The sequence below is a fragment of the Delphinus delphis genome, chromosome 4, assembly GCF_949987515.2.
Source record: "Delphinus delphis chromosome 4, mDelDel1.2, whole genome shotgun sequence".
NCBI classification, from domain to species: Eukaryota; Metazoa; Chordata; class Mammalia; order Artiodactyla; family Delphinidae; genus Delphinus; species Delphinus delphis.
The window spans coordinates 132,382,801-132,410,554 of NC_082686.1; the positions used below are offsets into that span (position 1 = coordinate 132,382,801).

General features: G+C 38.3%; 1 protein-coding gene across 1 annotated transcript in view; it reads right to left on the reverse strand.

Annotated features, from left to right (window-relative positions):
* LOC132425098 (collagen alpha-6(VI) chain) overlaps positions 1-27,754 on the reverse strand; it is a 110,077-nt gene that overhangs the window by 37,844 nt on the left and 44,479 nt on the right. Inside the window, exons 21-28 of the mRNA XM_060011479.1 lie at positions 21,623-21,658; positions 19,698-19,760; positions 17,612-17,674; positions 9,932-9,994; positions 5,771-5,833; positions 4,941-4,991; positions 3,248-3,283; positions 2,486-2,548 (exon numbers count right to left, since the gene is read on the reverse strand). Of these exons, the coding sequence (XP_059867462.1) occupies positions 2,486-2,548; positions 3,248-3,283; positions 4,941-4,991; positions 5,771-5,833; positions 9,932-9,994; positions 17,612-17,674; positions 19,698-19,760; positions 21,623-21,658 (438 nt within the window). The remainder of the gene's footprint in view (positions 1-2,485; positions 2,549-3,247; positions 3,284-4,940; positions 4,992-5,770; positions 5,834-9,931; positions 9,995-17,611; positions 17,675-19,697; positions 19,761-21,622; positions 21,659-27,754) is intronic.

The following is a 27,754-nucleotide window of genomic DNA, read 5'->3' on the forward strand; positions in this document are numbered from 1 at the left end:
CACAAAATCTCAGCAGTGCTGTGGCTGAGGAACCCTGCCTTGAAGTATGTGCATGTGTATCAAATTGATAAAAAGAATAAATAAATACAAACATACCTCTATACCCAAAATAAGATAGGTTCAAAATCATGGCAAAATTTTTAAAAAATCCTTCAGTTGGGGGAAAAAGGTGAAGATTTAGAAAACTGAAACTAGGAATGTAATCATTCCAAGAGAACTAAAGAGACACTCAAAGCTTTATCACTAAAACCTTCCAGTGGGAACTGCTGATCTTTCAAAGAGAAAACCTGGAAGTTTTCAGTGTCTAAACTTCAAATTCAAAAATACAGAGATGTAGAGAAAGCAGCATGGCAGGTGAAATAAGCAAGTTAAGAAACAGTGATGAAGGGCTTCCCTGGTGGCGTAGTGGTTAAGAATCCACCTGCCAATGCAGGGGACACGGGTTCAAGCCCTGGTCCAGGATGATCCCACATGCTGTGGAGCAACTAAGCCTGTGTGCCACAACTACTGAGCCTGCACTCTAGAGCTCGCGAGCCACAACTACTGAGCCTGTGTGCCACAACTACTGAGCCTGCGCTCTAGAGCCCACGAGCCAAAACTACTGAGCCTGCATTCCTAGAGACCGTGCCCTGCAACAAGAGAAGCCACTGCAATGAGAAGCATGCACACCGCAATGAAGAGTAGCTCCCACTCGCTGCAACTAGAGAAAGCCCGCACGCAGCAACAAAGACCCAATGCAGCCAAAAATAAATAAAAATAAAAAGTAAATTTATATTAAAAAAAAAACAGTGATGAATTGTCCAATGTGGGAAAAAAATTCAAGTAACCAAAGGCCAAGAGGAAAAGATGATATATTTATTCCCCATTAGTTTATTGCTTTTTAAAAATGATTAACGTGCCATTGGGCAGCAAGGGAACCCAAGAAGCTGCTGACCATGTTTGCATGCCTCCAATGTTCAAGGGTAAACTACCTCATTAACAAGTAGAGGGAAAAGATCCAGAGATCTGGATTAATTTGAAAGTCTTTTCAAATTATCTTTCTTTTATCGGTCTTCTTCTTTTTTTTGAGAACAAAAATGTTAAAGGATAGTTATCCAAAAACATGTATGAAGAAAAGAATTATATCCAGGAAACAGTCCTCTTGGGAAAAGCAGGATGGAGGGAAAGAAGTTTCTTTATTTTGTACCCCTAAAACCCACATAAATAGTCTCTTCACATAAAGTTTTTGTTATACTTTCCAGGAAAAAAACAGATCAGAGTAAAACTAACTATGGTGACAAAACTGAAAAACCACCTCAAATAATAGTTTTATCAGACTTTGTGTTTTTCTTGTCCAGCAATTGACATGGTATCAAGATCAGTTTACCTGATCAGTGCTGTTCTGAAGAAAAGAGATAAAGATGGTCTCAGGAGATAATTGTCATAAGATTTTGTTTTTTATAAAGCCACCATCTCAGTTTTGCAGCTTATGATATATAAAGAGTCAGCAAAGGCAAAATCCATTCTTAGCACACGAGAACCCAAGGTAACCTCGGGATGCTGATGCTTCTGAGGGTGCCGGAGATGGGTGTTTATTCTGAGTGGTCCAAAGCATTAGGCAATGTCTAGGTCCTCCAGGGAATAAAAAGGACGCATTCATTACAGTGTATTATTTTACATAATAAATGGAAACTTTCTCCTAGAGCTCAAGAGATACTTTCTTGAGCTAAATTGGGAGAGGACCACCTCATTAAAGTAGTTTAACGAGACCTTAACAGGGGAGACAAGATGCCAGTGGGCATTATATTACACGAGATCTGCGGGGGGGATGGGATTAAACTGGCCATATTTTGTGGTGCAAAAACAGTTTTGACCACAAGGATTCCTTAAGAAACAACACACAACTTATTTCCAGTGTTAAGAATGGTACCTTGTCAACCAGATCAGGTGAACTTGGTCACTACGAGCCTTATTGCTGGCAATGAAGGATGAGTAAAATATCATTTCCCTTCCCCAAGTTTGCCTTAACAAAAACCACACGTTTTACAAGTCTTTGGGACCAAATGACAACTCAAATGACTGTAAAAGCATGAAAAAGGACTTCCCTGGTGGCGCAGTGGTTAAGAGTCTGCCTGCCAATGCAGGGCACACGGGTTCAAGCCCTGGTCCGGGAAGATCCCACATGCCACGGAGCAGCTAAGTCCATGCGCTAAAACTACTGAGCCTGCGCTCTAGAGCCCGTGTGCCACAACTACTGAGCCCACATGCCACATCTACTGAAGCCTGCATGCCTAGAGCCCGTGCTCTGCAACAAGAGAAGCCACCACAATGAGAAGCCTGAGCACTGCAACGAAGAGTAACCCCTGCTCACCGCAACTAGAGAAAGCCCGTGCACAGCAATGAAGACCCAACGCAGCCAAAAATAATAAAATAAATAAATAAATAAACAAAAAAGGACTTCCCAAAGTAGCTGAGGTTGTAAGGCTTTGCAGCCTGAGAAACTTACCATCTTGCCTCTAGTGCCCTTGGGTCCAGTTTCTCCTGGACCACCAGGGTCCCCAACCTCACCCTAAATAAGTTCAGAGAAATAAAATAAAATGGTTAGTAAAATCAAAGGGATATATCTCATTGTATTTTTATACTGATTCCAACGTGAAGACATTTTTCACATATATTTTTATTTTTAATAGTCTTCTTTGAAGTGTCTTCCCCCCAATAACCCCTCATTTTTAAATTCTCAACACAGTACACTGGAGCCTCACTATTTTATTCCTCTGTCTCTCCAGCCAGAACGGAGATATGAACTGTGCTTTTCATTTTGTCCCCTGATCCAATCACAGGACCTAGCATTTACTGAGCTCAGAATCTTTCCAGCAGAAGTGAAAGCCTTAAGGTAGAGGACAGCATCGCTAACTTATTATCTGAAGGTGCCTTATAAACACGTTGGGAGAATTGAGGCAGGTGAGATCAGGTAATTTTGGTTTTCCTTACATTTTACTTCCCTTTGAGCAAAGAGGAAAATACATATCGTAGAGGGGAAGGAGTACACGTGAGGAGAAAAATAAGGATGATTTCTTCCTTTACTTATGAATTAAAAACTAGAAATGAAATATTATTTTTAAAAGTCTGCTTCCTCCTTCTCCCCTTTCCCCATAAAGTTTTCTTTTTATTCATTTATAATTAACTATCCTTCTATTATCCTATAATATATTTCATAAGCCCAGGAGTATCTCTGATTGATCCCTAGTTAGTATGAAGTACACGGTACCTTAGGTCCAATTTCTCCAGGGAATCCTTCTTGCCCCTATAATCGACAGTGGAGAAAATTAATATATGCACATATCACCAGGGTAGGCTTATATTGACTTTAATTTTGCCTGCCGCCTTATTTAGTTTAAGTGCCTCTGAACCAAGGAAGGGCCAGAACAATTGAAAATGAAACTGTATGGCACGATTTGAGAAACTAACTCCAATTTCTAAATTAAACTATTTACTGGTCTCACCAAAATATCATGACAACCTAAGACAAATGGGTAAATGCACACATCTGAGGAATTACACATCAGCTCTCCTTCAAATGTAGACATTCGACAGGATAGCTGGCCATCTGGCCAAGTGTTTCTGAAACAGTCTTCTTAAATGGATTTCAATTTTGGGGAAGAAATTGGGGAAGCCTGCCGTCTAAATTTGATCATTGGTTTTCTGGTCCTCTGTTTACCTTCTTTGGCCACAGACTATAGTTGAAGAGGTATGATAATCCTCATTTGATGAAAAACATATTTTATTTAAGATAAAGTTTATTTTCTGATCATTAAAAGTAAGATCTCCTCAAATATATTTAAAATATAAAAGGATAGAAAGAAGAAAAATCACCCAAATCTCACTTCCCAGAACAGTTACTATAAATATTTTGTCATATTTTCTTTAATCTTTCTAAATGCATTTCTAAAATGCATTTTAGCACAACTGGGACAAATGTTTTTTCTTATTACATTCTGATTTTTACTTGACATTGTCACAGAAGTTCTATACAATTATGTATAAACATTTACATTCATTTTAAAGAGTGGCTAATATTTCAATGTTATAAGCTACTTAATAGTTCCATTTTTAACAAATATTAAGGTTGTTTTCAATTATTCTCTATTCTAATGAAAATTTCACTGGAAATCCTTCATTCATTAGGTTTTTTTTTAAAGAAATTTTAGCTGTTTGGGGTTTGTTTATTCTTCCAGACAGCCTCTTGCATCATTCCCATTGGGATTTCATTTAGAATTACATTGATCCTTTATAATGTTTTAGACTTTCCAACAGAACTTGGTATGTCTCCATTTATTGAAATTTTATATCTCAGTAATTTTGGTCATAGGTCTTGAACATTTTTGTAGAAAGGATGTTCTTAACTATATTATGTTTTTGTGGATGTTATTATGATTTCTAAGTGGTTATTGTTGGTATATAGCAATCACTGCTTTTGATAAATTTATCTTACTTCCAGACACTTAAATATTCAGTGACAATATAAAGTTATAATTCTGATATTAAGTTACAAGGTTTAATTTTGAAGTTACTGCTTGGCCCAATGCATTTGGAAAGGCCCTGTAAAACTTCTCACTAATGATTAGAGTAAACATAGTCAGAGGACAAATTTTGGAATGCCTCCCTAATTCTTTAGATTAGATGTAATGTTCAGGCTGGAACCAGTCAGGCCCTGGCTGCGCATCTCTGCAAAGAACAGAAAATTAATTTCAGGTTTCACTTGTTGCCTGGCCCTTAGGTTTAAGTTGTTTTCTTTTTTTCTACCATATTCCCCACAAGATATCAGCAAATAAATGATCAAAATCTATCTATGAAGGTCCAAGTCTACCTTATTCACTACTTTCTTTTTTCTCTTAAATGTGGCCATAAAGAGCAACAAAAAATAAATGGAAAATGACCAGCTTTCAGTCGATGTGTCTTACCTTTGCTCCTTTACTTCCAACACTACCATAACCTGGGTTACCATCATCACCCTGTAAACAAAGCAATTATTTACAAACATCCCCTACTGCAGACAGAGGCAGGCTTATTCACAAGAGAACTAGACAGCCAGTTTTTTGGTTTGATTAGAAAAAATTAGGCAGCAGGATTCTCCCTCTGGGGCAGGCCACTGACATAGTGGCACTAAAGGAAACTCTCAATAACAGGCACAGACAAGGCACTGTCACTTAATCTCACTTGTCTCATCTGTAAAGACGAATAATAATTGTACCTGTTCATCATGTTATGAGGATTAAATGAGAAAATTTCAGGTGTATAATAATCTTAATAAAAGAAGGTAGAAGTGTTATCTCTCCTGGATAACATTTGTATTTTAATACCTTAGCTCTAAACCATTTTCAGTTTTCTGGATAAAAGTAAGATCTCCTAAATGTCTGGGCACTGGCTACTGTTGGATCCTTGTAGAGGTTTTAGTGAGAAGCCCTGAGCACTGGGGGAAATGTGGGCTTAGTTTCCCATGAACGGGTTTGGATGAGAGGAAAGAATGCAAGAAAGGTTATGGGGTTGTTAAACACAAGTTTTGTCCATTTTATCATTTGGCTTCAAGAGCATCCAGCCAGGATGCTTGGTACCTGGGAAGTTGCTACCTTGGAAAAGCTGGTCAAGATGAGGATGAAATCTCAATCACTAGAAAGCTCTACAGCTAGATTAGGATGTTATCTTCAACATGCTCTTCAGAGAGCCACACCTGATATCTATTGAACTAAAAGGATCCCAAGAGCCAGATCAAAAGTAGGAATAAAATGCAAACCGGCAAGCCTCGAGGACCCCAAAGGCCAACGGCTCCCTTTTCTCCCACATCGCCAGGTTCTCCCTGTCAAACAGAACAATGAAATGTGTCCTTATTAGGTTGTTTTTGTAAAGGAAATTAGAAATGATGGTACTAAGACAAGAATTTTCAACTGCATCCATGTGTATCACAGTGACAATGAGTTTGTGGCCAGGACTGTGTCTGTAAGCAATACAAGAGGAACTGCTGTTGTTGGTGAGTGAAGTCTCCTCCATTGATAAATGAAGCCCCAGCAAGTCTGATGTATTGTTTAGCGCAAGTTGCCATCTTAGCAGCTCAGTGCTATGAGCCGCACCCTTGGAAATGTCTTACCATGAGTCAAAGAGGAGGCTCTGTACTGTCTTAAAAAATTAACAAAACAGTTTTCCATGATGACCCATGCAAATCTTCTGGCTGCTGCAGAAACAAGAGGCCTATTAATCTACTTTTAATCAAGATAGCCAAGGTAGCACGACATCCCTGGCAATAGTTTCTGACTTCTGACTAACAGAACACCTACTGTAGATTATAAATCAATCTCAGTATTACGGTGAGGAAATCCAGCTACATGGGAAAGTTAACATAGGTTTACAGAAGAAGGTTAATTCCTCTTCTTAAAAAAAAAAGCTTTTAAAGTTTAGATTTTAAATGTACAAGATGTTGTGAAGACAGTACAGAGAGTTCCTATACATTCCACATTTAGCCGCCTGTATTGTTAATATCACATTAGTTATATTAGTAGGAACATTTGTCACAGCAAATACATGGATATGAACTCATTAACTAAACCCCATACTTTATTCAGATTTCCTTAGCTTTTACCACTTAATCTCCTTTTCCTGTTCCAGGACCCCATGTCTCTGTAGGCCTCTAGATGGGGACAGTTTATCTGGTTTTCTGGTTTCTGATGACCTTGACAGTTTTGAGAAGCATTGATCAGATATTTTGTAGAATGTCCCTCAGTTGGAGTTTGATTGATGTTGTGCTCATGATTATGCTGTGTTTTATGAGTTTGGGGAGAAAAGACCACAGAGGTGAATTGCCCTTTTTATCACATTGTATCAAGATTATATCCTATCAACATGGCTGGCACTATTGATGGTAACCTTGACCATCTGACTGAGGGAGGCTTGGCTAAGTTTCTCCACTGTCTAGTTATTCCCCCTGCCCTTTCCACAAAGCTCTCTCTGGGAGAAAGAGTGTTGGAAGAAGCCCAGCCCATGCTGAAGGAGTGGGAGTGGTTTACTCATTGTTAAGGACAGAATGACAACACAGTACATGTGAGGAGTCCAAATGAACAAATGTCCACCAGCACTGACTGACCCCGGGGGGAGGGCGGTGGGAAGAGATAAGGTTCCATGGAAGAGAGGCAGAAGATCACCTGCCCTGAAGCCTTTCTTTCAGGGCGGTGTCCCCCACAGTGTGCTCTGGGGGCCACCTGCCTCCAAATTACCTGGGGTCCACGGGAAAAAGGAAATTCCAGGACCCCATCAGTATCAGTCTCTGGTGGTGGAGCCCAAGGATATGCCTTTATAAATAAGCTTCTCCGTGGATTCTTACACACACTGAAATTTGAGAACATCTGTTTTAAGGCAGGAAGACAAGGGAAGCCATGAGGCTTGTCCAGGGTCAACCACTTTATTATTGGTTACAGCCAGATGTTGAGCTCAGTATTAATTGCTGGGTTGCTTGCCTCCCTGGAAACTTGAGCTTAATGGAGTAAGGCAGGAGTAAGTGTCTGGGACTCATCTCAGTTAATTATGAGTCTAGAAGACTTGGTCCACTTTGGGGCTGCCCAAAGGGTTTGGGTTTGCTTTGAGGGCACTTACCCCCCAAATTCTTGCCTGTCCCATTCAAAAGTCCCTCTTATTAATAATGATATTCTTTGGCACAACTACCCTGCTCCTGTCTATCTCCTTCCACACTTCTTTCTACATGCTCAGCTACATCCCCCTCTAGGGTCCCTCCATCCCTGTCTTGGTCCCTTCCAACACACCCTATGGAGTGCCTTCATTTCACATGCAAACCTTCACTATACACCCATGATGTCTGCACACACACATCCTCACTGTAAGATAAACTGTGTTCTTACCAGTGACACCACTTCCCCTCGAGCCCTCTCCAGGGCAAGAAGGCAGCAATGTATCTCTTCCAAACTTTCCTTTCCAGACCATTATTTCTACACCACATGCTCTAGTAATCCCTTCCTTTTCGAGCTGATTATCCTTGTCATCCATGGATCGCATTTCATCCTGCAGTCAGCTGTCTTTGTAACACTCGACTGCTGGCTCCATCATGTCCGCCCTTCTTAGCAGTTCTCCATTCCAATGCTCGCCCCTCTTCTTATGCCCTCAAGAAATTTCTCCATTAATTATCTACACTTTCTCACATCTTCAACTTCCTCCTTTCTCTCTGTTTTTCTTTTCTCTGTTTATAAAAGTAAACTACAGCCTCTTCTATCATTGAAAACAAATAAATAGCCTGCTCCAATCTGTTCTAGACCTTGCCAGTACTAGCAGTTAATGTCCCATCTCACCCCCAAAGCCTAGTTTCTCCAAAGAGTAGTTTACTGCCCAGCATCCATTTCCTCCTCGTGAACACATTGTTCAGTCCTCTGCAGCCAGTCAATTGCTACATTTTGGAATCTATTCTTTGGCTCATTTAGCCGTCAGATGTGGTGGCTTCTCCAGTCCTCTCTTTCTTACCTGCTCGATGCCAGCTGAGACTCCTGACCTCCCTTTCTAGGACTCTCCTTCTCAGCATCCAGTGTACTTTTCTGCTTCTTTCCCATCCTCCACTTACCCTTCTTACAAATGGTCATCACCAAGAGTCCTTTTAAACTCCAAATGATTCTGAAACCTCCATCTCCAACCAGTCCTAGACCCTCTCCTCTATTCCCCAAACAAAGCATTTTTCCTCACTCTTATTCCTCACTCTGACTTTCCCACTTCTGTGATGGGGTTCCTGCTCATGCTGGAAGCCCAGAGTCATCCAGCCCTCTTCTCTCTGCCTCAGTTCCCTCTTGGGAGAGCCCTACAGAGTCATCATGGGTCCCTCCTGTCCTCACCCTGTTAAGTCATCCAATCACTGCTTGTCTTGGAGACTGTGAGAGGACACCAACCTGCCTCCTAGCTTCTAATCTCTCATCCTTCAAAATATTCCCACATTGAGTTGCCTATTTAAGACCTTCCAAAGTCTGGCTGTGCTTGTACACGCCAATCACAAATTGTAAATAACACTGTGCTGGCTACCTAGTCAAGTCAGTCACCACAGACTTTCTTGTTCTTTATGGTCCCCCAAACAGGATCATTTTTCATCCCCCAAATACCGGCTCATGGGTTTTTTTTCCAATCCTGTGTTTTCCTTCACATTATTTCTTCAACTTAAATTCTTCATGCCCCCTCTGCTTGCCAAATACTTCTTACCTTCCAAAGTCTACTCAAAATCTGCATCCTCATGATGCCTCTTTTCCCAGCCCAGAAATACTTCTATTAACACTATGCTTAAACCTCTGTTTCAGTCCACTATCCCTGACTAGTGTTTTATGTCATAGATTCTTGTCTTGAAAATATTTTCAATTCTGTGGGGTTGATTCTATGTCATATTTATCATTACACAACCCAGAAATTCTTTCATGAAACAAATATTTTCTAAGCACTTATGACATGCCAGGTACTGTTCAAAGCTCTAGGGATACATCAGTGAGCAAAACAGACAAAGATCTCTGCTCCCCTGGAACTGACTTTAGCCCAGCTGAATGGCAGTGTAGTGTCTTGGTCTTTAAAGGTATTCAGCGAGAGTTTGTATTAATGGAGGAAAGAAATAAAGGAAGAATAAATGAAGAGAAGGAAGGGTGGAAGGTGGGGGAAAGAAAGGAAGGCCTACCCTAGAACAGTCCCCCTTCCCTGAGATCCTCAGCTGAGATTGGGTGTAGTCCCTTGTGAGATGATGCTGAGCTGGATTCTCATCTGGGTCCACAGCCACGTCCTTAAATGCTGCTGGCTCTCTAAGAACCAAGCCAGGGTATAGGAGCAATGAGATATGTTCTCTTTTGTGTTGAAAGGGCTCTGGCTAATATAACCAGACACACTTCCCTTGAGGAGAAAACCTCAGCTTTGATGTGTATAAAGGAATGTGACTTACTTTATTTCCTTGGCTTCCCACACGGCCTTGACTCCCTGCCTCTCCTGCTGGTCCTGGAAGCCCCTGGAACAAAACAAGGGGTGCAAATATAGCTGAACATAAAGCAGCTTTCCTTGAAACATTCTGTGTCTCTTCTAAGAGGAAAATAAACCACAGATGGGAAAAGACTTATGGCTTTGGAAAAAAGTATCACAGCTGTCAAATGAAGACTAGTAAATAAAAGAAAATTAATAAAGTAATTCAGGCCAGATGTTGCCTAAATGATTGTATTTCCCTGTGAGTCTTCTCTTCGAAAGAGATTGTAGTTTCTCACTGTTTTGCTGTTATAACAGATGTTGCTAAAATGTCTAAAATTTGAAGAAGGCATTTCAGATGACGTTTGCCTTGGACTGTATTATTCCTGTTTCCTCGTTTTGAAAAAGCATGTTGTTGTTAAGGTCAGCTTATCTTTATTTGAAAATAATATGATTAATACAATAGAAAACTCAAGAAACTTTACTAAAAATAATTAGCACTCATAAGATATGTTCGGGTGGTACAAGATAAATATTCTGACATCATTTTCTCTTTCCTAGAAAAGTTAGAAAAGTAAATGTAAATAAATTTCCATTTATCAATATGAGAAGAAAACTGTAAAATACTCAGAATAAATTTAACAAGAAAGATAAAAGACCTACATAAAGAAAGTTTTAAGATTTTACTGAAAAACATAATAACAAAATTCAAACAAATGGATAAATATACCATGCATCAATATAGAAAGTCTATTTGATATAATAGAAGTCTCTAATATTCTAGAAAGCATACTTTCTTGGAACAGCTTTAGAGTTGAACATTAAAAAATTCCAATTCAGAGGCAGCCCAACTGCCTTCCTATGCTATTGACACTTGGGATCGGATTTTTTCTTTGGGATATCCAAACATATGGCAACAGATATCTCTTTTGGTTAAACTGTTTACGGGTACTTGTAAATAGTCCAAACACCAGTGAACTGAAATCATTTTCACATTTCTTTTTGCCATGGTTACTATAATTTAAAAATAAATAAACCAAATCTGTATAATAAGCATGATACTTAGTAAATTAATTTTATGAGAAAAAAATTAACATTAACCTTTTCATCTTTTAAAGAATTAAAGATGTAATAAGTTGAACATAAAAAATTTCCTAATAGGAAAGATTGCTGAACAATGAGTTAGCTACTAGGAAAGATAATAATGATCTTCCCACAATCTTCCATTTTCCCCTCTTCTTCATCTTAAAAAAGAAGTCTCAATTTCTTCATCCTCCAAAGCTCTTAACCCTTTCCCTTCTTTTACTTCCATCACTGCATGGAGCTCCCATGACCTGCATGTTCAATCCAGTTGACTTTTTTCTGCTCTTACCTTACTTGAATTTGATCATGTGTTCTTTGAAACTTTTCCATTAACTTCTGTAACACCAAGTTACCATGGTCTTCCTGGCCCCTTTCTGGTCTCTTCTCAGTAAACTTTGAAGATTCTCTGTCTTCTATTTGTCTCTTAAATCTCCATGTACCCCAGGGCTCCTCTAACCTTATTTTCTCACTTCATCCCCTCTTCCTGAGTCACACCGCATATATTTTCACATACCACTTCCACAAAATGATTCCTAAGTATATGACTCTGGTCCAAACCACTCAACTGAACAGCAGAATCATCTATTAAAATGCCTATTGGGTATTTCATAGGAACTGGTTACCAAAGAAAATCATATTTGCCACCAGTCACACTCAGTCCTATTCTTTTCATAAGGAATGGTGCCACACTTTACTTCTCTTGAAACCCAATCCAGAAACCTAAGAATCATCCTAGACCCCTCCCTCTAGTTCATCTCTCAAAATCAATCAGCTACAAGTCCTACAGGTTCTATCCCCTTTCTGTATCCATCTCTCTTCCATTCCCATGGCCATCACCTACGTTCAGGCCCTTCTTGCATTCTTGCCTAAATTCCAGGCTTCCCTGAATGTAGCCTGGCCTCATTCTAATCCATTCTCCTTTCTTTTTCTCTTTTGATTTAAAATGTCAGGCTGACGATGCTATCGCTTTGTCTGAAATTCTGAATTCTGAGTAGATTTCAAAATAAAATTGAAGGTCTTTATTGATATGTAAAATCCCTCAAAATGTGGGTATTGCATGCCTCTGCAGTCATCAATCACTCTATGGTCATGCTCATCAAACCATCTGAAGTCCCCAAATTCTTCCCATTGTCTTATGTCTCCACACTTACACAAGATGTTCCCTTAGCTGTTCCATTTTCCCATCTAGGGAGAGGTACAATCTCCCTTTCTTGAAAATCTTACTTTTAGCATCACTGTTTCAAGAAGAAGACCTGAACTCCCTGGCTGAATTGGGCCACATAATTGTCCCACAGATTCCTCTACTCTGTAGGTAGTTGTTCATTTATTTCTCTCATCCACTAGATGCCAGCCTGTACACTCCTTGAAACAAGGGGCACATCTTATTGACTTCATATCTCTGGAACTTAGTATTGTATGTAGAACCAATCAAACCACCCAACCATTTCTCTATCTATCCATCCACCTATCCAGGAATGGTCCCCAAGAGGGATGAAATAGTGTGTTTAGCTTGTTGGTCTTCCATATGATATTTTCATGTACTTCACATGTACATGAAACGTACTTCTGAAGTAGAGAGATTTTAATTGTCCTTGACAATAAGAGGTATATTGGAAATCTTGCTTAAGAACTCACTTTTTGTGCTTCCTTCAGACATAATGAGTTCTATGAGATGAAGGAGATTTCTCAGAGATTACTTCCTGTATAGTCCCCACAAGCACACACAAGCACAATGAGAGATAATCTTGTTTGAAAGTCCTTCAAAATAAAAGATTTCTTAGATGGATGGATGGAAATGGACAGTCTTGTAATTAGAATATCAGAAAACCTGATCCAGTTTCCTGTGCAGAATCACACAAAGTACCAAACCAGGGTTTGTGACTGCTTGAATGGGGCTTAAACTTCAGTGAATTGTTACCCAGATATATTACCTCCTCAAATACAGCTGGTTGTAAAAGGGACTATGTTTGTAAAGGAAAGAAGGAAAATTCCCTGCCACCCCTAAGATATCAAGAGTCAAAAATTTGCCTGGATCTGAGATCAAGAGAAGCTGTGGAGTATAAAAAGGAGCTCAGGGCATCTAAAGGGAAAGAGCATTAGCCAAATCTCCATTGGCTTTTTTGTAATGACAGCCTTTTATTGAGCATTTATTTTGTGGAAGGCACTGTACTAAGAGGTATATATTTATATATAGGCTTCTTCAATCCTTACAACAACACAATGAGATACATGTTTTTTTTAACATCTTTATTGGAGTATAACTGCTTCACAATGGTGTGTTAGTTTCTGCTGTATAACAAAGTGAATCAGCTATACATATACATTTATACCTATTTCTCCTCCCTCTTGCATCTCCCTCCCACCCTCTCTATCCCACCCCTCTAGGTGGACACAAAGCACTGAGCCACGAGGCTGCTTCCCACTAGCTATCTATTTTACATTTGGTAGTTCAGATACATATTCTTAACACCATTTTACCACTCAAAAACAGATTCTCAAAGCATTTAACCACAAATCAATCAGTTAATAAGAGGATGAGATGGGAACGCAACCTGATTCTGACTCTAAAGACTGAACTCCCAGCCACTCTGTCTGCTGTTCTGAGGCCCATGTCTGGGACAGGATTCCAAAACTCTTACCATCTGTGCACCAGCTGAGACTGGAGTTTTAAAAATGTGAATCTCCAAGCTTGATGCAGGAGGCTGGGGCCAGATCTAACCTCCAACATGGGGACTTGGGCTGGGGATCACGTTCCCTTTGAGACTCTGACACAGAGTCCTTGGCAAGCACAACTGCTTAAGTGAGGATAGAAAGGAGGTGTTTAGAGGAGGTGTAAATGTTTTAAAAATGTCCTCAGGTAGCATCTTATCACAAGGGATTGTACTAGGAGTTTGGGATAAATGGCCGGGGCACTGCCAAGAACACTTTGACTTTGGGTGGGATATGGCAGGGCAGGGGCAAGAGGTGTGGGTTCTTCCCATACTTAAAAGGAATCTGGATCAGTTTTATGGGGGTAAAATCTTTTCTACACTCACAACCAGCAAATATCATGCTGGGATGGAACAACTCAAGGAGATTAAATGCTCAGCTTCTGTAAGAGTCAGATATGAGCTAAGTCTGAGAAATAAAAATCAAGAGACCAGCAAGGGGTGAGCTAATGCAAGAGCAAACCCCAAGACACCTGAGAAGATGCTGCCCTGGATGGTGCTAGTGTAGGAGATGGCCCCCAACCTCAACTTCTGATCCTTTTGCATGCACCCTACACTCCATCCACATTGAACCATTTATGGTTTCCCAAACTCACCTTGATCTTTTTTCAGACAACCTGGTTCCTTTCCTGTGCCTGCCTCTCCCTTGGTCACCTGGAAAACACCTCCTTATCCTGCAAAAGCTAAGCCACTCTCTTCCTCCTTTAACTTCATCCATTCTCCCACCACTCTACCTTGGGTATAATTCTATTTTAACATTCAGTACGTCACATCTCAATTATTTGTTTGCATGAGTTTCCTTTATGAGACTGGGAGCACTTGAGGCTAGGGTCTATGTTTCATTCACCCTTTTATTTTACTACAGGGCCTGACACACAGGAAGTGCTCAGTACATGTTTGTCAAGTGAGTAAAATAAATGGTTGATGGATCATCCAATCTGGATTATGCAGAATGATGAAATTCAATGACTGCAATATAGATTATATATTGTTATAGTGTTACTATTATTATGGCCTTCTTTGGATTGGCATTAGCATGCTTTGGGCATAAAATGAGCCTGTTAACTTAGGTAATGTTGATGCAATATAGTAGTAAAAACATTTATATGATGCGTATTATATTGCAGGCACTGTTCTAAGCTCTTATATATATTAAACCATTTAATTTTCACAACAATTCAATGTGGTATCTATTATTACTATTCTCAGTTTACAGCAGGGAAAACTGAGGCACAGAGAGGCTAAATAATTTGCCCAAGGCCACATGGCTAGGAAGATACAAACCTGGCAATCTAACCCAGGCAGGCTGGCTCCAGACTCTGTGCCCTTGACTACTATGCTATGCTTTAGAAAAATAACAACAGAAACTATACTTTGTATTCCAAATTTGCACTGAATAATTTCAACCTTTCTTGATATTTCATGTGATACTTGATATTTCATATAATATTTCTAAGTATTTAAAGAATAATTCCAGCTCTAACTGGAATTAGTATTTTACATCTTATTTTCCATTTCTTTTCTAAGCATTGGTTATATTAGTGTAGGACTTGAAGGTAAACCAAACAAGAAAGGAACAAAGGAAGGTACAAAAGAATATGCCATTCCTTTCAAAGTTTTCTTCTTTCTCATTGTACCATGGACTGTACTTCTTTTATCTCATAGCTATATACTTGGCTGGATTAGCACGTGTGATCTGAGCCGAATTCCCCAACAGTGCATAAATTAATAAGTCTTCAGAACACTGTCAACAGAAGTCACATCCCTTTTTCTAAATGTACATCCTAAGAAACACTTTAGAGCCTGCAGTTAGAAAACACTCATGTAATTCCATTCAAGAGGCTGGTCCTTGTGCTGTAAAACATTATGAAGCCTATGTCAGTGAATTTATAGAGCCAATAAAAAATAATACTCTCTTGTCTATCTGATTGTGTTTGTCTCCCATGGTTTTCCTTTGAAAGCAACAATGTTGAGATCTAATTCATCACCTCCTGAGCACAGAAAATTCTATACATCTTTGAAATGGCACTTTCACTGTTTTGACAAGGGTATTTCCAGAAAAGCAATCAAAGAAAGAAACACATTTTCCAGCCAGTTAAACGGAAGAGCTAGGCTACAGGGAAGTGGTGCCTTTTGACTAACTCTGGTGATGCCAAGAGGCTGGATGATTTATGACTATGACCATTCCTGCCAAGGTGAGATTAAAGGGGACCCTCTCATAGAAGTATGCTACAGGGCAAATGGAATACCTTGTTTGAGTAATAGCCACTTGGGTACAATTTTGGATTCTAGAGTGAGGGAATTACCAAGCTCTTTGGATTTCAAACCTTTTACATCTCAATATTTCATATAAACAGATGAGATAATCACCACATATATGTTTCCTTTGGCATTTACTGTTTTTTTTTTTTAAATCCCAATTTGTGGTGCCAGCAATGATTCAAGGATGTGAATCCAAAATAGCTACATTTCATCAGTTTAGTCCTACATGAAATTTTAAAGTTTTCATGCTTTTTGAAGGGGCACATTCATCAAAATTAGGAACAAATATCATTATGAGCAGGAATTAATATGCTTTAAAATATTGGGTCATGAGATACAAGTTCATGCAAATAGCTTCTAAAAAATTTTGATGATGAACATATCCACTTAAGCATTGGACCACTGCCCAGTTTAACTAATGGACACAGAGTAATGGATTCCCTTTACCTTCATGTTAGCCCAGAGCACAAGTCCCAACTGAGACTCATTCATTCATTTACTGATTAATTCATTATACAAATGTGTGTGGAAGCACTCTTATTCTGGGCTCTGGGACAAAGTCCTAGCCATCACAGAGCTTACAGTCTAGAAGGGAAGACACACAGCTAAGCAAATAAGTATATTCTATGATAGCAGGTAGTCAAGGACCAGATCATGTACAGGGACTTGCTACTCAGAGTGTGGTCTCGGGACCAGCAGCATCAGCATCACCTAGGAGCTTGATGGAAGTGTAGCATCTCAAGCCCCATCCCACAACTACTCAATCAGAATCTGCATTTAAAAAAAAATAATTTTATTTATTTATTTATGACCATGTTGGGTCTTCGTTGTGGTGTGTGGGCTTTTCATTGTGGTGTCTTCCCTTATTGGGGAGCACGGCCCCCTAGGTGCATGGGCTTCAGTAGTTGTGGCTCATGGGCTCTAGAGCGTAGGCTCAGTAGTTGTGGCACACGGACTTAGTTGCTACGCAGCATATGGGATCTTCCCAGACCAGGGCTCGAACCCATGCCCCCTGCATTGGCAGGCGGATTCTTAACCACTGCGCCACCAGGGAAGTCCCCAGAATCTGCATTTTAACAAGTTCTCTATGTGATTATTATGCACTTTGAAGGTAGAGACGTGCTGATATTGGACAGTTCATTCCCAATGCTGGGTGTGTATGTTAGACCCACCTGGAGAGAATTAAGATTTAAGTGGTCTGGGGAGAGTTCCAGGTGGTAGAGTATTTTACAGTCATCCTGGGAGATTCTCATGTGTGGTTAGTTGAGGACCACTGAAGTAGGTTGTATTCTGGGTGCAAAAGGAAGCCCCTGAGGACGGGGATAAGGAAGTCATGTGACCTGATTTACATAGAGGAGGAATTCTTAACCTCATAGTAATGGCTGAGCTGCCATCTTCTACCTCTGTGTCTGATTCTGACATAACGACACCCACTCCGTAAGGTAGGGAACAGAATGTGATGTGGCCACCACATCGACCCCCAAAGTCAAACTTCATACACTTTGCTGGTTCACAGGCAGTAGATAACTCCATCTGCAAGGAGGAAACCATAAGGACATCCACATTCAAGCCAAGATCAAAGCCAGATGCAGTCACTGTCTCTCATTACATACCTGGGGACCTTTACTTCCCAGACCTCCTTTTTCTCCTTTCATACCAGCCTCTCCTCTTGGGCCCTACAACAGAGAATTAAAGCATTATTCTCTCCCTAAAAGAGAATACTAGATTATTAACTTGAATATTAAAAATGGAAAAGCTAAGTCAGTAACGTGGACAGAAATTAGAAAGAGAACTTCACTCATGGTTTTGGTTCTGTCTTGGTCGGTCGAGCTCTCCCTCTCTGCAAGGATACAGGGTCCAACCTAGCTCTTAAATGGTTGGGCATTTGTAGTCAAATTGAAGAAATACTGAAGAGCCGAATTTTCCGGTATTGCTTTCTAATTATCCTAAGCATGTTTGTACTCAAAATAAATGTATTTCTTAAGTTAAAAAAATAACTCTTACTTATGTAAATCTGAAACTGGGATAGTTAAGTGGATTTTCTATTTAATGACCACACTGAATACTAAGACATGGCACATGGTAAGATGAAATTTAGATAATTCTACTTCTGTAATATTATGTTGACTATTAACTTTGGCTTCATATGTTATGCGGAGGAACCTTCATGCTGTGCTTGGTTTTTGCATCTCCTTTTAAATTATGTCATAAAAAAGTAAGAGTCTATAAAATGGAAGAAGAGATGTAGTATTATTTGTTTAGTATGAAGTAAAGCCAGCCAATCTATTGAAATGCTTCCCTACGATCTCAGTGGCAAATATTTCTCACTTGAAGGTAAGAAAAGTGAACATTCCTCAGCTGCCAAGTAAGACAAAGAAAAGCCATTGAGTCAGAAAGAGACAGAGGTCCCAGGGGCAGACTGTTTACTGCTCTGAAATCTTGGTAAAATGTGGATTAAGTTTCTCCTCTGATGTCTAAGAATATTTTGCCCAACTTCAGTGCAGCAGGCTGTTAACATATAATAGTTACTTCAATTTTTTTAATCTACGTGAACTAAAACTTTGAAAAATTGCAGGACCATTGCTTATCCTGCATTTGCCAAAGAGCAAATTTACTTCTCAGATTTCAAAAGTAAAAGTTTGGAGAGAAAAAAAAATGTTCTAACTTTCTTATATCTGACCTTTCTTTCACCTCAGCATTTTTGAGGACTTCCCTTCCCTTCTCATGATTATTTTAGGCTACATTTTGCTCTTTCTGGCACATGCTTCTTTTCCCCTCATATAATCAGGGTAAGAGCCAACCATGGCTTGTTCCTTGCAAAGGAAAAAGTGCTTGAGGCAGCTCCCTGGAGAAGTGAGCTAGAAAGATGACTATAGATAACCCCGCTGAAGACCTCAGCTCTATTTGGAACAATTCTTTCCTAGGCTAGAGTCACTTTTTCTACATCACAGGCATCCAGATATATAACACTGAGCTCTTACTTGCTAAATTGACCAAAATTTCCAGTTTTGAGGCTCAGTATTTTCCTTGGTTTGTCTCCCTAGGATACACTAGCCAGCCTGGACCCTGTCCTGGACTAGCCAGCACAGGGACCACTACCCAGCGTGTTCATTCCCTTTCCACCTCTTGACTGGGACAAAACTCAGATAAAGGAGACCAAATGCTGTACAAGTCAAGACTGTGTTGCTTCCTTACTTTACTACCCCGAAAACACTTGAAACATCTGTACTTCTGCAAGGCGGTTGGAGGTATTCTATCAAGGCTTCAGATTCTTCTTTCCATTCTCAAAGCCTGACTAGTCTTTTTTTTTTTTTTTTTGAACATCGTTATTGGAGTATAATTGCTTTACAATGGTGTGTTAGTTTCTGCTGTATAACAAAGTGAATCAGCTGTACCTACATATATATCCCCATATCTCCTCCCTCTTGTGTCTCCCTCCCACACTCCCTATCCCACGCCTCTAGATGGTCACAAAGCACCGAGTTGATCTCCCTGTGCTATGCGGCTGCTTCCCACTAGCTATCCATTTTACATTTGGTAGTATATATATGTCCATGCCACTCTCTCACTTTGACGCAGCTTACCCTTCCCCCTCCCCGTGTCCTCAAGTCCATTCTCTACGTCTGTGTCTTTATTCCTGTCTTGCCTCTAGGTTCTTCAGAACCATTTTTTCAAAGCCTGATTAGTCTTGATACGTACCTGAGGACCCTTAAGTCCCAGTGACCCTGCAAGTCCGTCTGGGCCTGGGTTGCCTGTTTTCCCCTGTGGGGAGAGAGAAATCAAACTGTTAACATTGTTTCCTGAGAAATTTTGTCTTCTTTATGTGCAAGATTCTAAATATTTTTCCAATCACAATGGAAGTGCAGAATCTTTGCAAAAAATATGAAAAATAAAGGTAAATACAACAAGGGAAATAAAAATCTTCTAGGGGCTTCCCTGGTGGTGCAGTGGTTGAGTGTCCGCCTGCCGATGCAGGGGACATGGGTTCGTGCCCTGGTCCGGGAAGATCCCATATGCCGCAGAGTGGCTGGGCCTGTGAGCCATGGCTGCTGAGCCTGAATGTCCGGAGCCTGTGCTCCGCAACGGGAGAGGCCACAACAGTGAGAGGCCCGTGTACCGCAAAAAAAAAAAAACTTCTATAATCTCATCAAGCTGAGATAACCACAGCTAATATATTGGTGTATTTGCTTTCATTCTTTATACACACGCATGTGTGCACGTGCACACACACACACACACACATCCCTTCTTTTCCTATAATACTTGTCATATACTGTATCAAACTTGGGTGTTGGCCTGAAAAAACTCACAATTTACTCCATATTTTCTTAAAAAATCTCCAGGCATCTTACACTGTATTTATATCCAAATAGATTGAATATCTAGGGACCAAAAGTTGAGCATTCCCTTCATATTGCCCTTGAGCTCTGCCACAGATAAGAATTCCAAATAAGATTAAAAAGTTTAATTTAGACTATTGGATAGCTTAAGTTTGCATCTCAGTTGTTACACAGTTAGATGAGATTAAATGTCCCTCACTGATGCTTTTCCTAGAAATCATAAAGAGGAAATTTCTCAACACTTTCTCTTCCCAATCTCATTTCATTCATTTCACGCCATTTTTCTGGATCCACTCTCCATTTTGTTGCAGTCTAACCTTGAAAAAAGTGTGTGCAAGTGTGTGTGTATGTGTGTGTGTGTGTGTGTGTAACATCTGTGGATGGTAAATTCTTAGTCTTTGTCTATCTGAAAATGTCTGTTTTACATTCATTCATAGTTTAACTAGGTATAAAATTCTAGGTTAACAGTTATTTTTCTTCTGCACCTGCAAAACATTACTTTGTTGTTTTTGGTATGTTTTATTGTTGAACAGAAGCCTGCTGCAATCTAATTGGTTATTCCTCTCACGGGTAAAATTGTCTTTTCTCTCTGGTAGTGTTTAAGATGTTTTCTTAACATTCTGGAGTTTTACCATGATGTGATTGTGAGTGAATTTGTTATTTATCCTCATTGTATTTTCAAGCTGAAGATGTGTGGTTCCTCAATTTTGTAAAATCTTAGTCACTGCTCTTTCAAAAATATTGCAGTTTCATGTATTTATTTATTAATTATTTATTCATGATACATTTATCACTAATATGTACAAAGGGGATATGATATGACAGTTGGTATGGTCAAATTTTGAACAAAACCTTCAGATTATCTAATTTGTATTAAGGTTTTACTGTACTCTCAGTTAAAAAGGGGTTTGTGCAAATTATAAGTAAGGTTCAGAGTTAACTGAACAAAAATCTAAAAGAAAGATCACTCACTGAATTACTAGAGTTTGTATCAATACTTGAAATCCAGACAAAGTTAAATTTAATGATAATTGGGCCAAGTGTTGTCTCTTAACTTTAATTTTTAGAGTTTTTAATTAAAGTGCTCAAATTTTAATTTTCTTTTAAGGTTTGAATTCTTTAAATTGTAGCCTAAAAGTTTTCCAAAATTTGATTCTACAACCATTATTATCAAAAAGCAAAAGAAATTTAGGCTTGGAAGAGACTTTCCAGAGTCTATTCAGGCTCCTTGACTAGACACAGAATATTTATCATTTACAGTTAAGAAAAAAAAAATCACTGTACCTGTGGGCCTGTATGTCCCCTCTGGCCATGAACTGCCTACAATAGGGAAAAAAAAGGTAGATATCTTTAACTCTGAAAAAATGCTTTTTTATGTTTAATTTAAATTAGTAATGGACACCTTAAGTCACTGACATTAAAAGAAAAATTCCCACATACTGCTTTATATTATCCACTTCACCATGAAAGCAAAATGTTGCCAACTCTGAATTTCTATCCTCAGGCAATAGGTAATTAAAACTATAGATAATGTAAATCTATAAATATTTGTGAGAATAGACTGTGGTCAATAATTTACCCTCCACTAAACTACTACTAGAACTTGTCACAAGCACCAAAATTGGCTGATTTGAATTGTACTTTTCATTTTTCCAAAGTACTACCAAGTAAGCCAGAAATCAGGAGTAGAAGTGGTCAAAAGGCAGGAAGCCAGAGGAAACACTGTGAGAATTAACTTTATGAACTTTATTATAGATTAATTTCAGAAGCTAATGATAGCCAAACTAATTTTATCCCCCTCCCCTTCAAGAAGCCAAATATGCTTACCTGTCAAAAATGAAAGAATCATCTTAAGCAATCAAGAGTTACTCAATTCAATATGTTAATAAAATATTCAATCAAAAAAATGGATTTTTCCTACTACTCTCATATATAAGGTTAAGGTCTGAGTATATTCTAGATCACTATTTCATAAATCTGGGAATCAAGAGACAAAGATATTTTATTGTCTAACTTAGGATCTCTCAATAAGGTTATAACATCCAGGATTTACAAAATTCAATAAATATCAGACAATAATTTCTTGATGGAAATTTGAGATATTCAGGTCAAATTTCTATGTGAGGTCAGTATTGCAGACTTTAAATTCTTCTAATCATATTTCAGTCAAAATCTATTGTTATTTCGGAAATAGACTATGTGTCTGGGGAAATGGTTGGAGGCCTATTTCTTTAAAACCTGAAGAGTTATCTTGAGATGAAAGTCTAAACCTCCCTATCAGAGGGATGAAGAGCAGCTCTCTCTACTCTTTTTACACAAGGGTTTATCTTTTCTAGTTCAATTCACTGCAGTTTCATTCAGAGAAATATATACCTAAGATCTACTATCTACAAAGCATACAGGATGGGAACCATAGGAGCATAAATATGACACACAGTTCTTGACCTCAGAGGACCCTCACTCTCTGGGTTAGTGGGTAGGAGATAAATATTACAAATATTTATGAGGCAGAATATGTCAAACAGCATAAGAAAGGGGAAGACAGAATTATGGGTTTCTCCCAATCGAAAAATGGGCAGAAGATCGAAATAGACATTTCTCTAAAGAAGACATCCAGATGGCCAACAGGCACATGAAAAGATGCTCAACATTGCTAATTATTAGAGAATTCAAATAATTAGCAAATCGAAATTAAAATGAGGTACCACCTAACACTGGTCAGAAAGGCCATCATTAAAAAATCTACAAATAACAAATGCTGGAGAGGGTGTGGAGAAAAGGGTATCATCCTACACTGTTGGTGGGAATGTAAGTTGGTGCAGCCCCTATGGAGAGGTTTCTCAAAAAACTAAAAATAGAGTTGTCATATGATCCAGCAATCACACTCCTGGGCATATATCCAGACAAAACTATAATTCAAAAAGATACATGCACCCCTAAGTTCATAGCAGTAATGTTCATAACAGCCAAGACATGGAAGCAACCTAAATGTCTATCAACAGATGAATGGATAAAGAAGCTGTGGCACATATATACGATGGAATATTACTCAGCCATAAAAAAGAATGAAATAATGCCATTTTCAGCAACATGGATGGACCTAGATATTATCATATTAAGTAAAGTAAGTCAGAAGGAGAAAGACAAATACCATATGATATCACATGTGGAATCTAAAATTGGAAACAAATGAACATATCTATGAAACAAGCAGACTCACAGACATAGAGAACAGACTTGTGGTTGCCAAGAGGGAGGGCAGGTGGGGGAAGGATGGATTGGAAGTTTGGGATTAGCAGATGCAAACTATTATATATCAAATTGATAGACAACAAGGTCCTACTGTATAGCATGGGGAACTATATTCAATATCCTGTTATAAACCATAAGGAAAAAGACCATATATATATGTGTGTGTGTATATATATATATATATATATATATATATATATATATATATACACACACACATATGTATATATATCTGAATCACTTTTCTGCACAGCAGAAATTAACATAACATTGTAAATCAACTATACTTCAATAAAATAAATTAAAAAACAAAGAAATATGGGTTTCAAAAAAAGCAATCATATCCACTTGGTCATTTCAGGAAAATCTTCCTAGAGAAAGAGATTTTTGAGATGGGTTTCACAGGATGTGTAGGAGTTTTACAGGTAGAGAATGAAAGAAATCTTTCTAACAGAGACTACAGCCTAAGTAATGAAGCAGAGTCTGGAAACTAGGAAGAGTGTTTGATAGTCTGGGTCAAAGGTGAGAGAAAAGGGGAGTAACAGGGTTACTAGGCTGAAAATAGTAAGCTGAAGGGTTCATTTTCCATTTAACAGAAACCACAGGGCTTCTTGGAGCAGGAAGTATATGTGCTTAGACTTGGGCTTTAGGTGGATACATCCAGTTGTGGTAGGAGAAACCGAATGCAACCCTATATTCAGGCAAAGTAAGGGATGTGGAACTTGTTTTTACATCCAAAATCTTTCTCTGGTTCACTGTCACAGTTTATTGAAACACTATCAATAAACGTTTGTTCTCTGTCTTTCACTTGTATTTAATAAAAGAAAAAACAAAACAAAGAATTGGAAATGTGAGGTGGTAATATTTCTTGACAGTAAGAGATATATAATTCTCAAAGAGGAAAGAATGATTATTAAAAAAAATTAAAAATTAGGAGGTTAGGGTATGTTTGTGATACATATTTTAGCTTATGATGATGTTTAGACATTGACTCCCTGCAATGAAAGATGAGGACATAGTATTTTGGAACTTTCCCCATACCTTTTCCCACTTTTCTATTTGCAGATGGTTTTTAGATGGTCAAATGTATAACATTTACATTTTTTCCTGTAATCATTATTTCTATGGTTTAGTCTTATTTCTACACAAAGGATCATGGGGGTTATATTGCTTGAGTTTTTGAAAGCTTGATCATATTGATTACTTATATGCTTAAAGGACATCTTAGGTAGGTATAAAGATCTTGGACCACTTTATTTCCATCAGAACTCTGTAGCCATTGTACTGCTCCCTATTGGCCCTGAATGTTGAGAAGGCTGAAGACAGACTGAATTTTCTACCTTTATTGCTTGGAAATTCTTGATTCTTCTTTTCCGTAATAAGTTTGGGAATTTCACTGCAATGTGGCTCAGTGTTGATATTTTTGTATCAGTGTTTTTCGCTGAGTCAGAGTATGCCTTTTCTTTCTGCATATTTGAGTCTTTGTTTCAAGAAGTTATCTTTTATTACATTTTTGAAATTTTTTACATTACATTAGGTGTGTTTAATAACACAAATTGTACATTTATTGGCTCTCCATTGTCAGTATTCCATCTCTAGCACTGCTTTTGTGGCTTCCTGATTACCATATGCCTGGATATATTTTCAGTCATCCTTGTTCTAATTTTTTGTTGCTTCTAATATATCATAGTTCTACACGTATTTCCTTTTCCATTGCTCCCCAAGCACTACCAGTTTGCTTTCTTCACTTTCTATTGTCTTGTCAGATCTTTAGACTCTTAGAGCAATCATTTGTCTTAATTTTTTTGGAGAACTATTTGCCAGAGTTATTCTTCTTTATCATTGAATACTTCCTCTTCTAATGAGGGTTTGTCTGTCCTTTGCTCATGTAGTTTTCCTCCTCTTCTCTTGCAATTTCTATGCATAGGTCCTGATTAATAATCATCCAATTAATTCATAATAAAACCTATTAATATTTCTGATTATTAATCACTTTTGAATAGGGCTACCCATTTACTGAATAACTGTATGGGGTGTAGCCGGACTTGTGACAGTAAACTTGATACAGATATGTTGTTTCAAACACTTTGTCACTGTGAATTATTTCTTTTACTTATGGCTACCTCTTCCTTCAAATTTTGGCCTTTAAGAGACATGAACTCACACAAAGCCCCTTAAGTCATAGTTTCTTTGAGTTGTAACCGTTACTGTTTCTTCTATCTTTGCAGCCTCCCTGGCCTAGGCTACTAGTTGTAATTTTAAAAATGGAACAGTCTTCAGTTTCTCATTATTTCTGCCTCCTCTGCTAAACTGTATTTGTATCAGTATATTCCCATATCTTCTCAAAATCTACAGTACCCCTGGATTTTGTTCATCAGCTTTTTCAGGACTAGAGCAGCTATTTTTAGATACATCTGATCCCTGATTCAGGTTTGAGTTGGTATGCGTCAGCTTCCAAAGCCTGCCTTATTAGGATCCAGATTTTAAAACAGTTGGCCAAACATGAAAAGATGTTCAACAACACTAATCATTAGAGAAAGTCAAATCAAAACTACAATGATGTATCACCTCACACAGGTCAGAATGGCCATCATTAAAAAGTCTACAAATAACTAATGCTAAAGAGGGTGTGGAGAAAAGGGAACCCTCCTACACTGTTGGTGGGAATGTAAGTTGGTGCAGCCACTATGGAGAACAGTATGGAGGTTCTTCAGAAAATTAGAAATACAGTTGCCATATATGATCCAGCAATCTCACTCCTGGGCATATATATCCAGACAAAAGAAAAGACACATGCACCTCTATGTTCATAGCAGCACCATTCATAATAGCCAAGACATGGAAGCAACCTAAACATCCATCGACAGATGAATGGATAAAGAAGATGTTGTATATATGTACAATGGAATATTACTCAGCCATAAAAAAGAATGAAGTAATGCCATTTGCAGCTACATGGACGGACCTAGAGATTATCATATTAAGTAAAGTAAATCAGAAAGAGAAAAATACCATAGGGTATCACTTATATGTGGAATCTAAAATAGGACATAAATGAACTTATCTATGAAACAGAAACAGACTCAGACATAGAGAATAGACTTGTGATTGCTAAGTGGGAGGGTGGGTGGGGAAGGAATGGATTGGGAGTTTGGGGTTAGCAGATGCAAACTATTATATATAGAATGGGTAAACAACAAGGTGCTAATGTATAGCACAGGGGACTATATCCAATATCCTGTAATAAACCATAATGGAAAAGAATATGAAAAAGAATGTGCATATGTGTATAACTGAATCACTTTGCTGTACAGCAGAAATTAACATAACATTGTAAGTCAACTATATTTCAGTAAAATAAAGTAAAATAAAACCTCTAAAAAATAAAATAAAATAAAATAGTTGGCCAATACCATCACCATGTGTGGCTTGAAGCTGTAGTCATTCTTTGTTAATTTATTTTAAATTTCTTTTGTTGTTTTTGGTGAGTTGCACAGAAGGGGAACAGTATTAAAAAAAAACCCTTGACTGTGCCATCTTTAGCTGGAATTTACTTTTACTCAATGACACTGCTGAATCTATAACCCAAGAAGGGGCCATATTTCTCAGGAGTTGTGTGATTTAAATAATACATGGTGTCACTGCCTTAGCCTGTAGAGAGATTATAGCCTCTATGAAACAAGAAAAGTACATCTCCTATGCCAGGATTTTTTGGATGATATTCCTTAAGTTCAAAATATTTTCCTGGGGTATGTAAACTGGCTACACCCTTTCAGAAAGTAAAATAAATAGCAAATGTATTTTAAAAATCTTTAGATGCATTAAAAAGGGCTTTCCCAACAATTAAATTCTACACATTTTAAACATAATCCCTGTTCTTATTTCCATTTTCTGTGCCTTGCAAAGAAGAATGTGTTCCAAGACATAAAAATATTTTCCCGATGGAGTATAATATAGCTGGTTGTATGAACTTCTGCTTTGAAAATACAATGCATAATAAATGAAATGTATTAAACTACTCTTTATTTGTGCTCAATTTTAAAACATTATATATATATATATATATATATATTTTTTGGGAGTGGTGGAGGAAGTTGGAAAAGGCTGGATAACTAAATAAAGAATGGAAAGAAAATGTTGCACAATGAGAAGAGACAGGTCTAA